This window comes from Gymnodraco acuticeps, unplaced genomic scaffold, assembly GCF_902827175.1.
Source record: "Gymnodraco acuticeps unplaced genomic scaffold, fGymAcu1.1, whole genome shotgun sequence".
NCBI classification, from domain to species: domain Eukaryota; kingdom Metazoa; phylum Chordata; class Actinopteri; order Perciformes; family Bathydraconidae; genus Gymnodraco; species Gymnodraco acuticeps.
In genome coordinates, this window is record NW_022990484.1 from 2,551,709 (window position 1) to 2,570,153 (window position 18,445).

Consider the following 18,445-nt stretch of genomic DNA (forward strand, 5'->3'; position numbering starts at 1 on the left):
TTTAGTTTGATAGAATATGCCACAATATTGCTCGGATTTAAAATCTGGTTACTGACATACTTTGTGTCAACAATAGCCCACTATAACTTCGTTGTTTTTTAAAATCATTTGAAAAATAAAACTTTTATTACAGTCAAAGTCAGGATAAAAAAAAAATTGGAAAACACAAATACATTGTATATGTATTTTGTTTGTACCAGAAAAAGGAGAAAAGAGAGACCCCAATGTGTAAGTAAAATCAGCTTTATTCAAATCTATGCATTAGCAGGACCGCTATACACTTTATAATGGCCTTAATAAACATGCACAGAAAAAACAGAGCAGATTCATACATCACCAAATGAACCACTAGAGGGAACTCTTGATCAGTCTATCAATAATGAAAGGGCAACACATTTCAGTACATTAGTCAGAATTGGTGTAAATGGTGGTATTTTATAAACAACATTTGAATATCAATTGGTCCCAGATCAACAGGGTAGATACCAACAATAGTGGTCAAACTTATTTTCAACGAAGTTTGTGTTTAATATTCTCTCAAAATTCATGTGTCAACCTACTTTATACAGTGCTTCATATCATAATGTAATATCACTAGCTAAAAGAAGAGCTTCCTACTAATGATTCCTGTTAATGAAATGTGGCCCAAACACCACCCCGACCACGCACGTGATCACAAACAGCACCCAGAAGGTGACGGCCAGCAGCTGCACACAGAACAGTGTCCTCTTGCTCTGCTCTAAGACTTCCTGTTCCCCATGCACAATGCCCGGCGCCATCCCGTACAGCCTCTCCGGGTGCATCTGCTGCACCCGGAGGCTGACGGTGGGCAGGATGATGAAGCGAGTGTCCCTGCTGTCGCCCTCCAGGGACAGCACCACTCTCTGGGTGATGGTAGCCAGGTGTGTAGCCAGGCAGTAGGTGGCGGGGGGGAGTCTGGAAAGGATGCGGGAGTTGCAGGGTAAGGAAAGGGCGTCCCCGGAGGTGAGAGGGGTGAGGTGGCGGCACAGGGGGCAGGGGAGGGCTGACGGGCTGCTGGGGTTGGAGGGCTCGCTGGGGCAGAGCTGGATCCTCTGGAGGCACTCGGTGCAGAAAACATGCGTGCACTCCAGCATCCGGGGGCTCTTATTGTACTGGTTGTACTCCTGGTAGCAGATGGGACACTCCACATCCATCGGGTCCCCAGGGGTGCCGCTGAGGCTGGGTGCTGCAGCAGCTGGGTCCCCTAGCTGGGGAGCGGGGACAACATTCTCGGCCATGCTGGAAGTAGTTGGTGCTCAGTTATGGCGAGAAGTGGATGAATCTTTGGTAAAAATCTGAAAAGAGAAAACAAGTTGAACTAGCACACCAGAGGCCTACGTGACTTTTAAATGCCCGGATCTGCTCTCCCTGGGATATCACTTTGTGTCTTCTTGGTTTTATTAACAGATTCCACAGCCCATGAGTCATATCGTTCATCCATTTAACCACTAAACCATCTACCCATTCCCTCCCACATACTCACAATCATCCATGACGTGTGTGCACACTCTGAGTATGTGCAGGAATTAGGGAAATAAAAAACAAGCAAAGCAAAAGTAGAGCTGAGAAAGGAAGTAATAAGTCAATGTAATGATGCTTTCTGCATGTGTTTGTGTGCACGTCCGCTTTTCTCCATGTTTTTGTTCAGTCGTTTAAAGGGGCACTCAACTGGTTTTGGAGGTTGTCTGCAAAAAAGAAAACCCTGGTGGTGTAATTTACCAGCTTTGACTTGTTATGAGTCAGTTTGTGTTCATGGAAGTCCAATAAAAGGTTGTTGAAATTGTAATACATTAAAACTAGTGATGTTAAGATGTTGTCACTATAAACTAAAATGTGTGTGAGTCAAATATGTCAATGTCCAAAGAATAGTTTCATATTGTTGTCATATAATACGCCTTTTTTTCGCTTTCTTCACAGGTCAGGATTGGTACCACTCATTTCAATGGAAGGCTACAGTTAGCAACCAGTTAGCTTAGCATAAAGACTGGAGATGAAGGGGAATGCTAGCTTGGCTCTGCTTCACTACCAAAAGTTAAGTTTATTTCAATAAGTAGACATGTCATTTTTCCCCACTTGTTTTTAGTATTTATTCTGAGCCAACTTGCTGATGGCTTCTTACGAACTTCCTTTGCTGACACCCTTTTTCGTTTATTGCTCACATGGGACAACTACTACGCACGGATTGTTGCTTAGCAGATGTGGTCTCCTGTGAATTGGTCCACGGCAACGCATTTCAAAACACATTAGAACCAGAAACAGAATAGATGTTAAAATACAATAAACAGCAACAAGAAGCATTTATATGACAAACAAGTTGTGACGGGAAAGTGTTAAATAAATAAGCCCCCTTATAGCTAGGCCAGCATGTTCATAGAGATGATATTGAGAGCCACTGGCAGCGATTCATCCTCACACCTAAGAAGCAGATAACAGAGTGACTTACCCACCGCACAGCCCTTTGATCAGAGGACACTTTGATGCCCAGTACTTCCCCTTGTACAATTCTCCTCATGTTGGTACAGATCTCATCCTGGCAGTGTCTTCCTCCCTGTATTCTGTGCACATTAACAAGTTTCAATCTTGATATCCTATGTGGATGAAGCTCGGCTTACTGGCAGCCTTCTGTTTTCCCTCCGTCTCACCTGATTGTACTCGTCCTCCTCTCTCATGAGGCGTCTCTGCGGTTTGCTCAGCAGTAATTAAACCCTTGGTGATGTGAGGGTAACTAAGACACACGAGATAGAAAATGACAGATTCCCAGTCTACTTCCATATGATGTTATTATGATTCCACACAGTCAGCATGAAGCAGTTTTAAAATAGTAGTGCGTGGCTAAGGGTGTAATTATTAACAATGTACAGTTTTCCTACTTTACTTAAAGTCATCTCACATTCTAGTGGATCATGTCTATACTAAAAATGTGTAAATGTCAATAAGTGACAGTTAATGTTCAGAACATTCAGTAAACAGATTAATTTACGGATTGATAAAGTAGTCATCACCCATAGTAATGTTTCTGTTTCACCCTCATTGATTTAGTTGTCCTGTACAGAATGTGCCTTTATGCCAACTCTGCTATTACCAATCTGACTCAGATCAAAACATAGTCTATAATCAGATTTTTTTAAAGATTGGGCTTTCCTTTGGTTTGAAACATTTATCGTATTCCTTAATCATTTAAAACTATTGGATTAGCTAATAAAATCACTGTCACTTCACTTAAAAACAGGCATATTTAAAGAATAGGTTAACTTGTTTTCATATCCTCTACCAGACAATATAAGACTCAACAGTCAGATTTGTAAACTCACACATAGAATCATAAAAAAGCACCACTAGGAAAAATTGCAACAATTACTGCAGTCAATAAAGTCTTTATGATCAATATCAAAGTCTAGATTTGTTTTTCCCACATTGCTCCAATCTTCCAACTAAGTGTCTCACTCTACAAGACACACACAGTAAATACAGAAATCTAAAAGCTCTCTCTTATGTTGTTGATATCACAAAAAAACAGTACTGTGGGATTTAATGTTGTAGGACAGGTTAGACATTTGTCATATAATTCACAGTCTTCTCTTTTTTTACAGTCATTTAGGTTTCAAAAAAGAAGAAGCCCCTTTTACTGTAAATTCGATGCTGGAGGCAAAAAGCGGGAAGGTTTAAGAAAATCACAAAGGATAGGCTTTAAAACACACACACACACACACACACACACACACACACACACACACACACACACACACACACACACACACAGAGAACTTATGATTGTCTGCCAAGTTTTCAGCGGAAATGACCTTGAAAGGAGTTCATGCTGAAACAACTGATAGGATGATGAGGGTTGTTTGGGGATTACCATAGTGACGTCTGGCTGACGTCACACACACAGACACACAGACACACCCTTCGGTATCAGTGGGGAGTGCAAGGAGGGTTAGGACTTGAATTCAAGTTTGATAAAGGAGGGGGAGTATTAAGAAGGGATATCCTTCCCATATTTTTACTGGATTTTTAAAAAAAAGCGCTATGACCATAAATAGGGCCTCCCAATGAATGATTCCAAATCCAACAAACAGTGATTAATCTTTAACGTATTTGGTTACGTCTTAGGTCCGCTTGATGTCTCCTGGCTCAGGGTCATTCATTGTTTAACTGTGCATGTGAAAAAACCCAAAAGTTGTATATTCAAGAAATATTTTGTCATACTGTCAAAGAGGTTATTTATAGATCAACTGTAGTAAGGATGTGATGATCAGACCGGGGAAGTGACAGAGTAAGACTGGAAACAGGACATGGTTTATGTTTTGTCTATTTTATTTTTGAATGAACAGGAGCTTTCTTTTGTCTTATTTGATATGTTAAACACTTTGAAAGTTGTAACATTTGTGTTAAAATCAAGATTATTTTTAAGACCATTGGACTTCGTAAGCATTATATTCCTACTGTTTCTGATACAGGAAATATTTAATATATTGTTTATTTATTTAATTGTAGATTTAATATTTTGTTTAATTATTTTGTATTATTTTAATCCTGTTTTATTGAGTCCTGCGTTGGTTTCGAGTGCTCTTTTAAATCACAACGCTATGTGTTACTCTCATTATTACCTGGGAAATGGGTTTGGTTTGTGAATCACTTGTTTATTTTTATTTCGAGTAGTGTGTTTCAACATGTTCTAGTGGAAATATTATTTAAAAAACAACAACATAGGACTACATGCTTTATGACTCATACACAATGGTGTGTTATGTTGTTTTGGTTTCATTACATCACTTGGAGCTTTATGACTCATACGTTTTATTTGGCCATAAACCTTAGTTCGTAGTCTCCTCCCACGCACTCCCCCACACCCTGAGGTATAAAGTCTGGATAGCTCACCTCTTGTCTAATTCCAATCTGAATCACCAGATCAGAAAGCAACATGTGTACCGAGCAGGAGTGCGGGATTTGTTACCGGACCTACAACACAGGTAGTCGGTGTCCCCGGGAGCTCCACTGCAGACACAGCTTCTGCGAGTCCTGCCTCCTGGCCCTCTCACGACCCCAGGGACCCATCGTCTGTCCGCTGTGCCGACAAACCACCTCCATCTCCGGGACGCTGAGAGCCGAGTTGAGGGTTGACGAGTGCGTCCTGGAGCGGCTCATATCCTCGGGAGTCCTCGACCAGGAAGACGAGGAGGACGATAACCCGGAGGAAGAGGTCTGTCCCGGGCTAGACGCTTGTGACGACACCGAGGAGTTCCCTGAGACTCCAGCCGAGGAAGGCAACGCCTCCCCGGGCTCCAGAGGCAGGGGGCTCCGGCGGTCCTTCAGGAAAGTTTGGCGGTTGTTTAATGGGAAGAGCTCTCGGCAGAGGGGCGGAGAAAGTAAGTAAACTGTGGTTCAGAAGTTTCAAGTGGTAGCCTGGCCTGCCGAAGTAAATAAAAGTCAGCGAGACAAATCATTAGGCAACAGTGGTGGAATGTAACTTTTAAGTATATTTACTCAAGTACTTATGTACAATTTTGAGGTATACTACTTTACTTGAGTATTTCCATTTTCTTTATAGGCTACTTCTACTACTTCAATTGGGTTAGAAAGTAGCCTAGATTCTCAGACTTGAGATAAAAGTACCCTAAATATAAAAAAAAATACTCAGTGGTGGAAAGTAATTAAGTAGCCTACATTTACTCAAGTACTGAACTTTAAACTTCTACTCTACTACATTTTGGAAGTACATTTGTCTACTTTATACTATAGTTACTTTATACATTCTGATTTTTACACAAAACAATTAGGAAAAACCTTTAAAATACAATTATTTTGTAAGCATACAAAATGATATTTAGGTGAGTTAAATCACGAGTGGGTTAACATAAAAAAAACTGACAGCGATTTTGCTAAGAAGTTAGTTTCGCTAAGGAGTTAACAATACTCCTTAAAATTGATATACATTACATTACATTGCATTTAGCTGACGCTTTTATCCAAAGCGACTTACAATAAGTGCATTCGACCAAGAAGATACAAACTTGAAGAAAACAGAATCATACTGTGCATTGTAGGCTAAGTAAAGGTAGGCTACTTGGTTACATTCCACCACTAGTTACAGTATGCTTTTAAACTAGACCTTTAAAAATATAAAGTTAAATGAATGTGCCACATTTAGCTTTGTGATAAAGTTCAATATTCACACTTAAGGGTTCAGATTATTTTATAAAGTCATCAATGATTTTGTAAACATATTTTCTAATGTGTCTTGTTTTTCTTTCACAGACTGTATGACCAATGACGACTTGAGGAACATCGCCATGATGACCGGCTTTATGTTTTAAGGAGTCCACAATTTCAGTGACCCTGGACAATGTGACACTATATTTATTTTCAATGGTTCTCATTCGCAACATGGACTTGATGATGATGATGATGATGATGATGATGAAACCTTACTGGCCACACAGCCAACAATGTAATCTTTTTTATTTAAGGCCTATTTGCACTTATGTATGTGGTATTTATTATTTTTGACGAATGTATTTAATTAAATATTGTTACATATATATGGCAAAATAAATCTGGTTTCAAATGACTTTGAAGCTATTTTTCCTAAGAGTTTGGGTGAGTCATGTGTGCATTTCTTTGGAAAAAAAATACGGCTTGAGTGTGCAACTTTAAAAAAAACAAAAAACATTGTATTTAGCCTAGCACATTCTACAAAGTAAAAGCAGGCTTTACAAAATACAATTCACAGTGGAGGCAAACATGATTGTATTAAAAGACAAATGCACAGAACTCAAAAGAGATTGAATATTTAAAGAAAGCATTTTAAATAAAAAAATTGGGAACTGGGAGGGGAGGTTACTTAAGACCAGGTGCACATCATTGCATCCAATCAGACTCAACCAGCAGCAGAGCCTGGATCTCCAACTTGTTTGACAAGTAAAACACATGGATTGCCAACTCTAATACAACTTATTCCAAGTTATTTGTTTGGCTATCATTCAAACCTCTTGAGAAATCCTTCCATCATGTTACGAAATGCTGCTCTCTCCTCAAGGTAAATATCAATTGTACACGTTTTTACGCACATGTAGGCATACAACTTGTAAAAGGGTTGATTATTATTGAGTGACAGCCTCACACTTCTCATGAATACCATAAAAACTCCTTGGCCTGTTCTTTTTATCTTCTCCTGCAGGCCTTTGTTTGCCTTTGCTCTGGTCTGTGCAGCTGTCATGTCCTTTATCATGTGTTCAGAAGCTGCAAGAGGTGAGTGCAAACAGGCCAGGATCGGCCAGGCCAATCCTGCTGTGTCTGCAGTTTCTGTGAGCTAATGCTTATTTTAATGAGGGTAAGGCATGTGATGGCAGATTGGGTTGGGTGGAGCTAGAATTGTATTGCCAGATTTTTCTTGGCAATTTGACAAAAATATAAAAGAGATAATGATTTTGTTTGACATTTATTGCATCCTGTCTCAACCATGTTAAAATGTATTTGAGGCAGAGTAATTTCAGATTTATATTAAACTAAATAGAGGTTATAAAATGAACATACAAAATCGAAGACAGGTTGATTTGCCTGTGTAACAGCATTCGAATAATTACATTTTTTCCCCCTCCTTCAGTCAGCCCCATAACAACCCAGGTGAACGATGGAGTGAAGCACAAGCGTCTGAGAAAACTGTATATTCCACGCAGTCAGCACAATCCCATCTTCACTGGTCAGCCATCAACTCAAACTGGACGCCAAACTGGGACTACTGGTGAAACTGAGACAAGCGGGAATTCTAGAGTAGCTTCGTCAATCATCTACCAACGGCCAAACCCTGTACGTTTTAGTTACAATCAAAACAGTCCAGATAACAGAGAGTCTCCAGCAGTGCATGATTTAAATAGGCCAGCAAGCAGTTACCAACCACTCTCTGGTAATTCATACAGATCAAACTCAGTGATCATTAGAAAATCATCTCTAAAAGAAGCTTCCCGTCCCTTTCATCTAAGCCCCAGTCCGTCACAAGTTTGGGATGCTCAGAATTCCTACATCAAAGAAGAAGTTCCCAGATATGCCTCCCCTTCTCCTTTTTCATCCCAGACTGCTAGATATTGGAGTGCTCCACTGCCAACTTCAAGAGGGAATTATAAAGAGGTTAATGAGCCCCCCGCATCTGGGGCACGGAGCAAATTTTTCGGCTTCTCGAGTCAACCCGCTCCTCATCCGCCATCAGTCAGCAACAGCTTAGACGCCTATGTTATTAAAAGCATCCCCAGCCCAGAAAAACTGACTTCACCACATACAGATTTTTCCCAGAAGTTGAACTCGGTGAGCAGCAGTGAGTTGCCAAGAAACAAAAAGTTCCAGTCATATCTGTTCAAGAACTCCCTGACCTCTGGACATGAGAGAGTTCATTCAGCCACTAGTGATGGACCTGCCGCTTTTTTCCCGCCGCCACATCAGCAGCAGGCCTCTGATTCACAAGTTTACAGCAGGTTTGCTTCAATTGTTAAACAAAGAAAATATTCAACTCAGGAAGTAGAACGGCTATCTGATGAGGCCAAACCACTGCTAAATAATGCTAATGTGGCCCAGTATGGTCCTAATACGGATCATTTTAGTAAATATAAAGACATAACTCAAATCTCTGAACATCCTGGGAAAGACGCCACCATTCAAAGTGTTGACCCTATTCCACATGCAGATTTCCAGGGTAACAATACAACTGTTAGTGATACATCCCCAGTAAGTCGTGATACGACCAAAAGAGAATCAAAGCATGCTAACAAACCTGGAACAACCGTAAAAAGCATCTATGACTTCAGAGGATTTATAAACCCAACATGGAGAGGTGTGAAGGGCCAAGTCTCTAATGACAGAACCAACCCTCAAAGCTACAGCTTGGACCAAGGAAAGGAAGCTAATATACACCCTTCTTTCTCACCAAGGTTTAGCTTTAGCCGGAGACAAGCATCCAAACTTGTGAAGACCCTAACAGATGACCCCTTTCCTGGAACTTTGGATATCGTCCAAACCAAATCTACTATATGGCCGTTTACGACAGGATTTAAGGAAACGTCTACTATGCAGCATCAAACTGGTGATAGAAGACCATTTAAAAACTATAAAAGAATATATGGTCTCAGAGGATTTAGTACTCGACCACTCGAGGGAGCCAAAACTGTAGTTAGTGAGCCAGAAAAGTCTGCTAGAGTCCAGCAGGGGTTTAAAGCTCTTCAACATAGAAGCCCACAGATTTTGCAACAGAGCCATGTATCCACAGTGAGCCAAAATGAGGTAAGCAGTGAAGACCTTAAACCAACTTTAAAGGAAGCAGGAAGCACTGACACTTCACCGGACACATACCAAAAGAGACGCAAAATCTACACATTATTAGGATTTCAGCCAGTTCCAAACAGAAATGCAAATCTTAATAGCACAACACTAGAACACATAACGTCCTCATCTTTTCTCAGATCAGACAGAAGACCCACATTTGAATCCAGCCCAAAATTTGAGCCAAGGACGCCAACCAAAGTTGTTGGAATGGGCCCACTCCACAGTTCCACCAGCAGCACTGTGAGAGGCACACGTGTGAAAGGAAATAAGCCCAATGGATTCACCAATGAGTCTGGGAAGGCGGTCATTGTCAGGCCGCCAAAGACCCCCGCCAGGGTGTTGGCTGTCACCTACGCCGATGTTCTTGGAAGTGCCTCGTTCAGTGGTGTCAAAGCTACAACCCAGACACCATTCATACCAGCTGATAAGGAGTATTTTCCAAATGCTACAACGGAGCAAAAAGAAGGGGTGGGTAATTGGAGCTTTAACTCTGAGGATGCTGAGTTCAGGAGAGACAACACGAGCAGAGGTTCTGAAGACCATGAGGTAGAAGATGTTAAAGAACACCACTTGGGCGAAGATGTCGACGGTGGCATGACAACTTCTGATTTATTCCTGGATGATGAAGGAAGTGGAAGTGTGGGGTTTAATATGTCTGATGTTTTTTCCACCAACACCACAAAGATTCTTAGCGAGGATTTGCTAGTAGAAGATTTATTTCCTCCAAGTCCAAGAACTGTCCTGTTCTGAGAAATGACAGAAACTCTTGGGAATGTCATGTGGTTGCTTGAACAAGCCCAATAACATTTCGAAAAGTACTCTTTTGTGATTTTGTTCTTTGGCAAACAATGGCTGCTCCTAAGCAGAATAACTAAAATGATCGAATGAGTGATGTTTCTTACGTTTTCTATGTAAGAAAACAATCTAATATTGTATGGTAACAAATGTCATTATAAGATTATTATGTCAATAAATAAATCTTGGTTGTAATTTGTTTCAGGGAAAGTTTTTGGGAGTCTCAGGCCAGAAAATATCAAGAGTTCAAACAATTAGTTTAATAGTTTGATCAAGATTCAATTGAATAATATAACTTTGGCATTTCTCGTTTCTCTTTTGCGAATTTTAGTAAAGATTTTTCTTTTAATCTTTACTGAGGAAAACTGAATATCTTTCAATTTTGTAGTGTTTGTTGGAAAAACTAAGTCGTGTCATTACTTGGAATCAAGAAAGTAAAGTAATTGGCTTATCAAATTCTTCTTCGAGATTTTTTTAGGGTCGGTTTCCCCTTCATTTTGGAAAAAACACTCATCTGGCATGAAAAGCATATGCTTACAAGAAACGCTGACAATCGAAAATACTATATACTGTAAATCATTAGTGGTTTCTATTAAAATGACATCATCCATCTCTTATGATAGGAAACATCTACTGAGGTGAAACATGGATTTTGGGGGGCATAACCCTCATTTGGCAAATATTTTCATAATGCAATGTCAAGGGTGATGAGGAAAAGCAGAGTACTTGAGGCTTTGTTCCTTGTGTCCTCATTCCCATGCAGGCAGTGGCTATTCAGTGTGCTGACACACATTTTCCACCTCCTCTTTTTGGCTTACAAGGAGCTTTTCAGCATGCTGGTCTCTGGGTTAACTCTGCAAGATGGAAAACCTTGATTTCCCCCTTGTCAGAAGGACTTTTAGTGACTTTGCCAAGCCATTAATAAGTACACAAAAGGAGGAAAACAAGTCATTATATGGTTTCTTCCGTTTGATTGAAACCATTTATAAAATACAGTGGGGTTTGCTTGTTAGATTCAATCACAAGAATGTCATGATGTTGCTGTATTCTTAACTTACTTGTAACTCGCAACTTAATCAATATGGATTATACCTTTATTGACCTGATCTCCATTCACAGCATGACCAGGTGCTAGATGTTCCACTAGATGGCGTTCCTAATCCATTTTATTTTCCCACTGTGACCTCAAGTATGTAGTAGATCTCATGCTGTGGTAATATGCTGGCACCCTACATAACTTTGAAGCTAAATGAATTATAAGTATGTGTTTTTTTTCGTCTATCTTCAAATCTAGATCGAAATGAATGATTCCACTTCCCACCTTTTCCAATCACCCAATCAAGAGCTTTGTTTCAAGGGCATTGGGTCCACGCTAAGCCCACATCAGAGACCCTAACCCGTCCATTCACACCACCTGACCCCTGCACCTTTTCCCAGTCAGCCACCACCAGTTCCACACTCGCCCTCCTATGAGCTCAAAGGGGCCCCAGAGAGAGGAGAGGGTGGGAGGGTTCGAGGGACATGTCAGTCAAAGTTAAACGCATTGTACATTGGATTAACGCCCCCCCCCCTACATTACATCACTAGCACCAAAATACCCCCCTATACAATACCCGTAGAAAGTGGGACCTTCAACTTTCCCATAGAGCCCAGAGGTATTAAGGTGAAATGATGTGTTGAGATTTCCATGTGAAAAAACTGAACCGTCGACTTTATTTAGTCAAGACAATCCACCATTTTTAAATTAAAATTTGTGTTATGGCTTTCAACTTACTTAATACAGTTATGTGAAATCTGCTGACTACATACTTTTAACTGAAGTCAACATTTCAGTTTTTCAGTGTGGCATGTAGAGGCGTTGGCCTGCACGTCGACTCCTTCAAAGTTCCCCTCTTTCTGCACCGCCTTTTGTGTATAGTGTTTGTGCGTCTAGTTCACACACTCCCTTTCCTTCTTCTAGTGTGTTGGCTATATTATTCCCCCTGTGTGTGTGTGTGTGTGTGTGTGTGTGTGTGTGTGTGTGTGTGTGTGTGTGTGTGTGTGTGTGTGTGTGTGTGTGTTTATCACAGACAGTGTGGTGTTCTCTTGCAAAGCTGCCCCCCTTCTTCCATACTGTGAGGGAAATTCTGTACCATGTGTCTGCGGTTTTTAAGGGAGCTTTCAAGAAAAAAAGCACAGAGGCCTTACAGTCCCCCACCCCGACCCTCCTCTTCTCCCCTTCCTCACTCATTCCATGTGGCACTTTTGTGCGCTTTAAACCTCCCTTTTTTTGCTCAGCAGCTATACGGAGTGACAGAGCTAATTTCGCATGCAGCCTGTAACAGAGACAAATATATAATCACGACAAACATTCTCTCATGAGGCGAGAGTGAGCGTCAGATGGTGGTGGGGAGAAAGGGAAGGGGAGGAAGGGGGGAGACAGAGAAAGGCTTTTTGTTTGGCTAAGTATACTATGTAAAAAAGGGGGCGGTGAGGAACTGGAAATACATTAAAAGATGGTTGCATCGGCTGAGGCATTCACGGTTTAGATGACCTCACATCGGGTTCGACCAAGACTTTGTGGGTATTCTTACTTTATTGAGTCTGCAGTGATTAACTATGCCCTATATGTAGCCTAAGGACTGCAGGGGGGGGGGAGTTGTGAGGATTAGCACAGGCAGTTTGCAGTGTACTGACTTTAATCCTGGGCTTTATTGGCTCTGTCAACAGGTTTACCTAAGCTAAAGCACCATGTGCTATGTTGTTTATTATGGCAACTAAGGGGAAAATGGTGGGAGAAAAACACAAAATCTCGCCCCCTACATGCCTCCATACACGTTCGGTGTTGTAGCTTACGCCTCTCTCTGCTATATACTTGCATAGGTATGAATGATGGGAAGGAAGCAATTTAGGAGCATGGAATAGCGCCTACATTAACATTCCCATATGTGCTTTGGGAGCAAAAGCTATTTCCGTATCCTACATCCAGCGAGTTTCCTGTGGTCTGCGCTGGGGAGGAAGTCATAAAGACGGGAAGACTTCCTGTATTGTTGGCTACATGTAGCAGTACGGACTGTACATGCTGGCTAAGGCCTGGTATCAATGATGTAAACACCATACAAAGTGCACTCTAAGCACTATCAAAGAGGCTAAGACATATAAAGAAGATTGATATCACTCCAATGGACCAGGCATGTTTTCACTGGGCTTTGCAGTCGTGTAAGGGATCTGATTTTTAAATTAAATAAACTTTGAGAAACTGTTATCTTTATATAATCGATAAAATGTTAGTTTTTGCATGGGTCACTGTGACTTATGAAATGCACGTTCAATAAGTTCAATTTAACGGCATGCTTTTCAGACGTGTTTAAGGGATGCTTTTGCAGGTTTCTTCTAAGTGAAAGGAGTGTTTAGAGAAAACATTAATAACCCTGGGGAGGACCTTGCTTTTTTTTTTTACAACATGACAAGGTTAAGCCTCACCCTAATTGCTTTCAAACAGTCATACACAAACCAGCACCTCTCTTAGACAATGTGAAATGTAGTGTAGGCATGAGTTCAGAGCAGTTCAACAAGCCTTTTTTACTTTTAAAATGGTTTAAATAAAGGGTTTTTAGGTGTGTAGAGTTAAAAGTGTCTGGTAATAAAAAAACAAAATTACATTTTGAGAAAAGTGGAACTATTTATTTCCTATCTCTTCTTTTCTCATGGGAATGCACACTTATTCCTGTGCACACCCTGCAGTGCATAAGCAAGTGGGGTTATTGAGTTCATTTCTGTGGCGGGGTGCCAATAGGTGCATGTAGGTGTGTTTATAATGATGCAGTATCACACACTCACACTGAGACGATGATCCTCCCGCCGGCTCAGACTCAACATGTCCACCTGTTGGCCTCCATCCAACCACACCTCTCTGCTGCCTGAACTCCCTGTCCTCTCTCTGGCCGCCGCCCAGCATCCCCCTCCTCTCTTTCTCACTCTTCTTGACTGGAGATGTTGCTGCTGCAGCCGAGGCGGGCCCGTCACCGTGACAACCAGATGGCAGCTGGGCCCATTCTGTCGCCCCGGCCCTGCTCCTGTTTTTCTACATCCCTGGGAATGGGTTCATGTGACTTATTACTTGAATGAAACCTTAGTCTGTGTTTATCAATGACTCACCGAGTGTTACCTTGAATTTGTGAAGAAAGCAGTTTTTCTCACATGCCTCCGGTGCACGTTATGGAGATTTTCTTAAGACTGAATTGAATTAAGATCAAATATATCAGCCTTACCTGATTTATGCAATATACTACAGCTTTTATGTAATATGCTCACTCCTTTCATAACAGATGCATTTTGCTTAAAACCTTACTATTCAGAACATTTTTGCATGATGCTCGGTACCAGAAGTATTTAAAATAGATTGCATTAAACTGCAGGAGTTGTGTGAGTTGTTAAACTAATATTTTGCTGTTCAATTTGTAAAGAACTCATTTAATTTGTGGATCCTCGTTGACGGCAGAGGCATGCTAAACATTTCTGAACTCCAACAGCTCATTGCCTAAGGTTGCATCCCAAGGAGGAGGAAGAGTTCACTTATTAATGTTCACTTCAGAGAAACCTTGACATTTGGAAATCATGAGGAACATGTCTTGCAAATAATGCTAAATGTTTAACACTGAATCAGGTGCACTGCTTATAAAATACGAGGAGAAGGAAATGTTTTAACATTCTAACAAAAAGCAGGACTTTAAATTACTTTGGGACTTTCATTAAACCCTCTGATGTTGGTGTGTGTGTGTGTGTGTGTGGGGGTTCTACATCTTTCAGGTGCTAACAATCTTTATTTGTCCACACTAACCTTGTTTCCTCTAAATAAAGGAAGTGAGGGGATCCACAGGTGCATGATCTGTGTGTGTGTGTGTGTTCTCATTTCTAATAATGCATATAGGGTGCCTCTGTCTGGGTTGAGTTACTTGGCCATCTGTGGACGAGTATGATAAAAGATCCCATACATGTTAACTAGAAGAGAAAGACAGATTTATAATGCCTAAACAAATCTTATTTAATTAAACCGAGTGCTGAGTGAGAGGGTGGTATCACTATCAAATAAGACAGGGATGGAGCTCCGCCGCCAAACACCACCATGGTCAAATTACCAGTAAGACGTGTGATTAACTCCGCTGGCCACCCGCCATCAGTGAGTGCAAATGATCTTATCAATGGGAGTGGCGAATGTGACTAATGCAGCTTTGCAGGCTGTGAGGATAACAATCAGGCTGTTTTATTTTTCCCCATTACAGTGGGACATCTGCTGTGGTCTCTGCGAGTGTGCGAGAGCCCTCCCGTGTCTGTGGCCTTTCATGCAGATGTTCACACTCGCCTCAGATCGTAAAACTGTAGCGCCTTCCGCTCTTCTTCTCCCCCTTTAAATCAGTAGCACTGTTGTTCTTCTGCCTTAAGCCTGATTTAACAAACATGCCCATTACATCACTCAAAATAAGTCACGGAAAACGAAAGAAACCACAAGCCTTTGTTGTTTTACTTTTTTTTCTCTTTTAGTCAGATTTTTTTTTCTTCTAAAGCAACAGAAGTAAAACTTGTCTACATCAATGGCACATCTCACAATATTTCCTATTCAGTACCATCCCACGGGGGAACAGGAGGAAGAGATAACACAATTTAGAACAGCAGCAGCAAGTTACCTGCACATTTCATGAACATCTTGCTAAGAATGAATGAAATCATATAGCCACTTCAACTCTTGAACCCCGTTCGTCTGAGCTCTCCTGAAGGAACTTCAGTCATATGTGTGTCTGCGATCATCGAGCACTTCATCACGGACAGTCGGAGAAATAGACTGCGGGCAGTTTGACGAAGTAAAGTTAATGAGACGCTCAGAGCTGAGAGGAGGCTCTAAATGGCAGGATGATAGTGTCCGCTTGTCAAGATTGAAAGCCTGTTTGTGCGCTCTTCTTTCTAAACTATAAGTACCTTCAAGCATTTGCCTGAAAACGACTGAGATTCAATATGAGAACATCTCCAAAAGACATTAGAAAGACGGATCATGTGTTTGTCTGCGAGTCTGCATGAAGGTCTCCAATGCATGAATCTGGTTGGAAGTTCATTTTTCTCCCCCACTTCTGCATTAGTAATCATTATTAGAGGCAGTTCCAACCTCACATCCCAACCTGCTCGTAATAAAGCTGCATTGTTAGGCTATAGGCCCCCTGAAAGTCATGTGAACAGAGTGAGCTAGTCCATGAACTTCAAAGGACGGGCAGACAAACACATGAGTACAATTTGTAGCAAATAGATGCACATGTATACTATTTAGACATTTCGTGGTGACCTTTTCTCTTCCTCTTCATGCATTTCTTCTTTAAATCCTCGGGTCAAAGTCATAGGGGAATTCAAGGTTAAAGCGTAGTTCCTCGCAATGACCTTTATCTCCAAGTGTCACGTAAACGAGGCCAGATATGTCACAGTTATTTTCCCCGCAGCAAAAGAAAACAATGGGGGAACACAAAAGGTTACAATTTTAAAACAAAACAAAGCAATACGTCCAGACTTAGGAGCTGAAGGTTGCTTCTTGAGGTGCTGCTGCAGTCTTTATTTGTTGTTTTGTTGTTGTGTTTTGGCACAGACGGCCCTGCAACAATTAACTCCTCCATTTATGGCGAAAGAGAAACAGTCCAAAACTTCTCAGATTAGGGCCATGGCTGTCAGTCAATTCATCTGATAGATCATTGTCATATCGAACAAACATAAACAAGTTATTTTCATGAGAACTGTACAGCAAAAAGAGACAAAAATAGACATAAAAATAGACTTAATATATTCTGCTAGGACAGCCCTGCTAGTGCTAGCTGCTTAGACGGGGTAGAGAGACAGACAGATAAAAAGGACAGACAGGCACTTAAGTGCTGATGCATAGCGGAGATTAAAGTAAGAGCTAAGCAAAAGTCAGAAAGGAGGGAGGGAAGGAGATAGAAATGGTCCTAAAGAGGGATTTAGGGTCAAAGCACTTTCAATTCAACCAGTTAAAAAGTTTTAAAGTGTAAACATTTTAGAATTTTGGTACCTTCATGTATAAAATAACTGAGAACAAATTAGCAGTTTCATTTATTATTACGCAATGGCAGAATTGAAATAAGAACCGACCCCTTTCCGGTGCTAAAAGCAGTGTGCTGACGGCTAGCATTAGCATAGCTATTGATAGGGTCTCTATCCTCAGCTGAACGTACCTAATGTTATTTAGCATCCTGAGACGAAGTGGATTAAATGAGACACAAGTGTCTGGAGTTAATAGCACTAATGGGATTGCTTGGCTCTGTATCAGGGGTCTCAACCCTGAGCTGTAGTCAGCAGGACACTGAATTTACATCCTGGCACGATGCTAACATGTTGATATGACCTAGCTGGCTTTAGCTAACTAGAAAGCGGCTGCATCCCTTGTTACACGTGCCTTATCAAGCCTGTGTGTTTAATACTTACGGTTTATGGCTTTGTTAAAAAAGTTAACAGAGAGAGAAAAATACGGAAATAAAAGCAGCGCAAGTCTTAATGAGCTAAATGCTAACACAGGCTACGCTAATATTTCTCACAGTAGACAGTAGACAGGTTGGCTAGTACCGTTATCATCATAATGTTAGCAAAAATGCTGCATTCATGTCATATTAGATTTATTGTGATCAGAATCAGAAACAGGTTTTTTACCAGGTAGGTTTACACGTACGATTTGTTATACTGTTAATGTCATTATCCAAGTCGTTTAGTCAATGCTCTATTAAACTTGGAGCTTAAAGGTGGGGTAGGTAAGTTTGAGAAACCGGCTCGAGATACACTTGTTATTATATTCCATGGAACGCTCTTAACATCCGATAGCAATGAATATCTGAAGTGCTTTGACAAAAAATACATAACAAAATTTCATCTGTGGAAGCCGCAATCTATTTTGTGTAGCGTGGTTCTACAAGCAAGTCAATGCATTCATTGGGTGGTATCAGAGAGTTGCACGGGTCTGTAAATGCAATGAAAACATTTGGCCACAGCAAATCATTTATATTAAAAATGTAATTTTTACTTTTGAATACTTCAGTACAAAGGATGTATTGAATAATTTAAGTGATATATGTGTACACACATATAAATCATTAGTCAAAACAGGGCTACATTTGATTTAATTAAAAGGTATAATAAGTGGTAAACTGAAGAGCCGTTTGGGAGCCGAAAGAGCCGGCTCTTCTTGGTGAGCCGAGCCAAATGATCCGGCTCACCAAGAAGAGCCGGAATTCCCATCACTACTTCCATCTCGTGCACGCACAAATGTATCTCGTGCCCTCATTGGGCGTGCCGT

General features: G+C 41.0%; 4 protein-coding genes across 5 annotated transcripts in view; 2 read left to right on the forward strand and 2 right to left on the reverse strand.

Annotated features, from left to right (window-relative positions):
* Positions 1–227: 227 nt before the first annotated feature.
* si:ch73-335l21.2 lies at positions 228–5,146 on the reverse strand. Of its 2 annotated transcripts, none has more exons than XM_034226254.1 (2): positions 4,903–5,146; positions 228–1,316 (listed from the first exon to the last, which is right to left on the reverse strand). In XM_034226254.1, exon 2 carries the CDS (start codon positions 1,257–1,259, stop codon positions 618–620), a length of 642 nt encoding a protein of 213 aa, XP_034082145.1. In that variant the 5' UTR covers positions 1,260–1,316; positions 4,903–5,146; the 3' UTR covers positions 228–617. The 2 variants fall into 2 exon arrangements, with proteins under 2 accessions (XP_034082145.1, XP_034082146.1); XM_034226255.1 differs by lacking the exon at positions 4,903–5,146 and adding an exon at positions 2,465–3,685.
* On the forward strand, positions 4,809–6,618 carry si:ch73-335l21.4 (RING finger protein 227). Its single transcript, XM_034226256.1, has 2 exons — positions 4,809–5,390; positions 6,280–6,618. The coding sequence occupies exons 1-2, from the start codon at positions 4,946–4,948 to the stop codon at positions 6,336–6,338; spliced, it is 504 nt and encodes a 167-aa protein (XP_034082147.1). The 5' UTR covers positions 4,809–4,945; the 3' UTR covers positions 6,339–6,618.
* si:ch73-335l21.1 (insulin receptor substrate 1-B) overlaps positions 5,352–18,445 on the reverse strand; it is a 59,662-nt gene continuing 46,568 nt past the window's right edge. The window contains exon 4 of the mRNA XM_034226251.1: positions 5,352–5,432. Within this exon, the coding sequence (XP_034082142.1) occupies positions 5,416–5,432 (17 nt within the window). The 3' untranslated portion in view covers positions 5,352–5,415. The remainder of the gene's footprint in view (positions 5,433–18,445) is intronic.
* On the forward strand, positions 7,024–10,251 carry LOC117552675 (flocculation protein FLO11-like). Its single transcript, XM_034226253.1, has 3 exons — positions 7,024–7,060; positions 7,202–7,272; positions 7,628–10,251. Exons 1-3 carry the CDS (start codon positions 7,032–7,034, stop codon positions 10,081–10,083), a joined length of 2,556 nt encoding a protein of 851 aa, XP_034082144.1. The 5' UTR covers positions 7,024–7,031; the 3' UTR covers positions 10,084–10,251.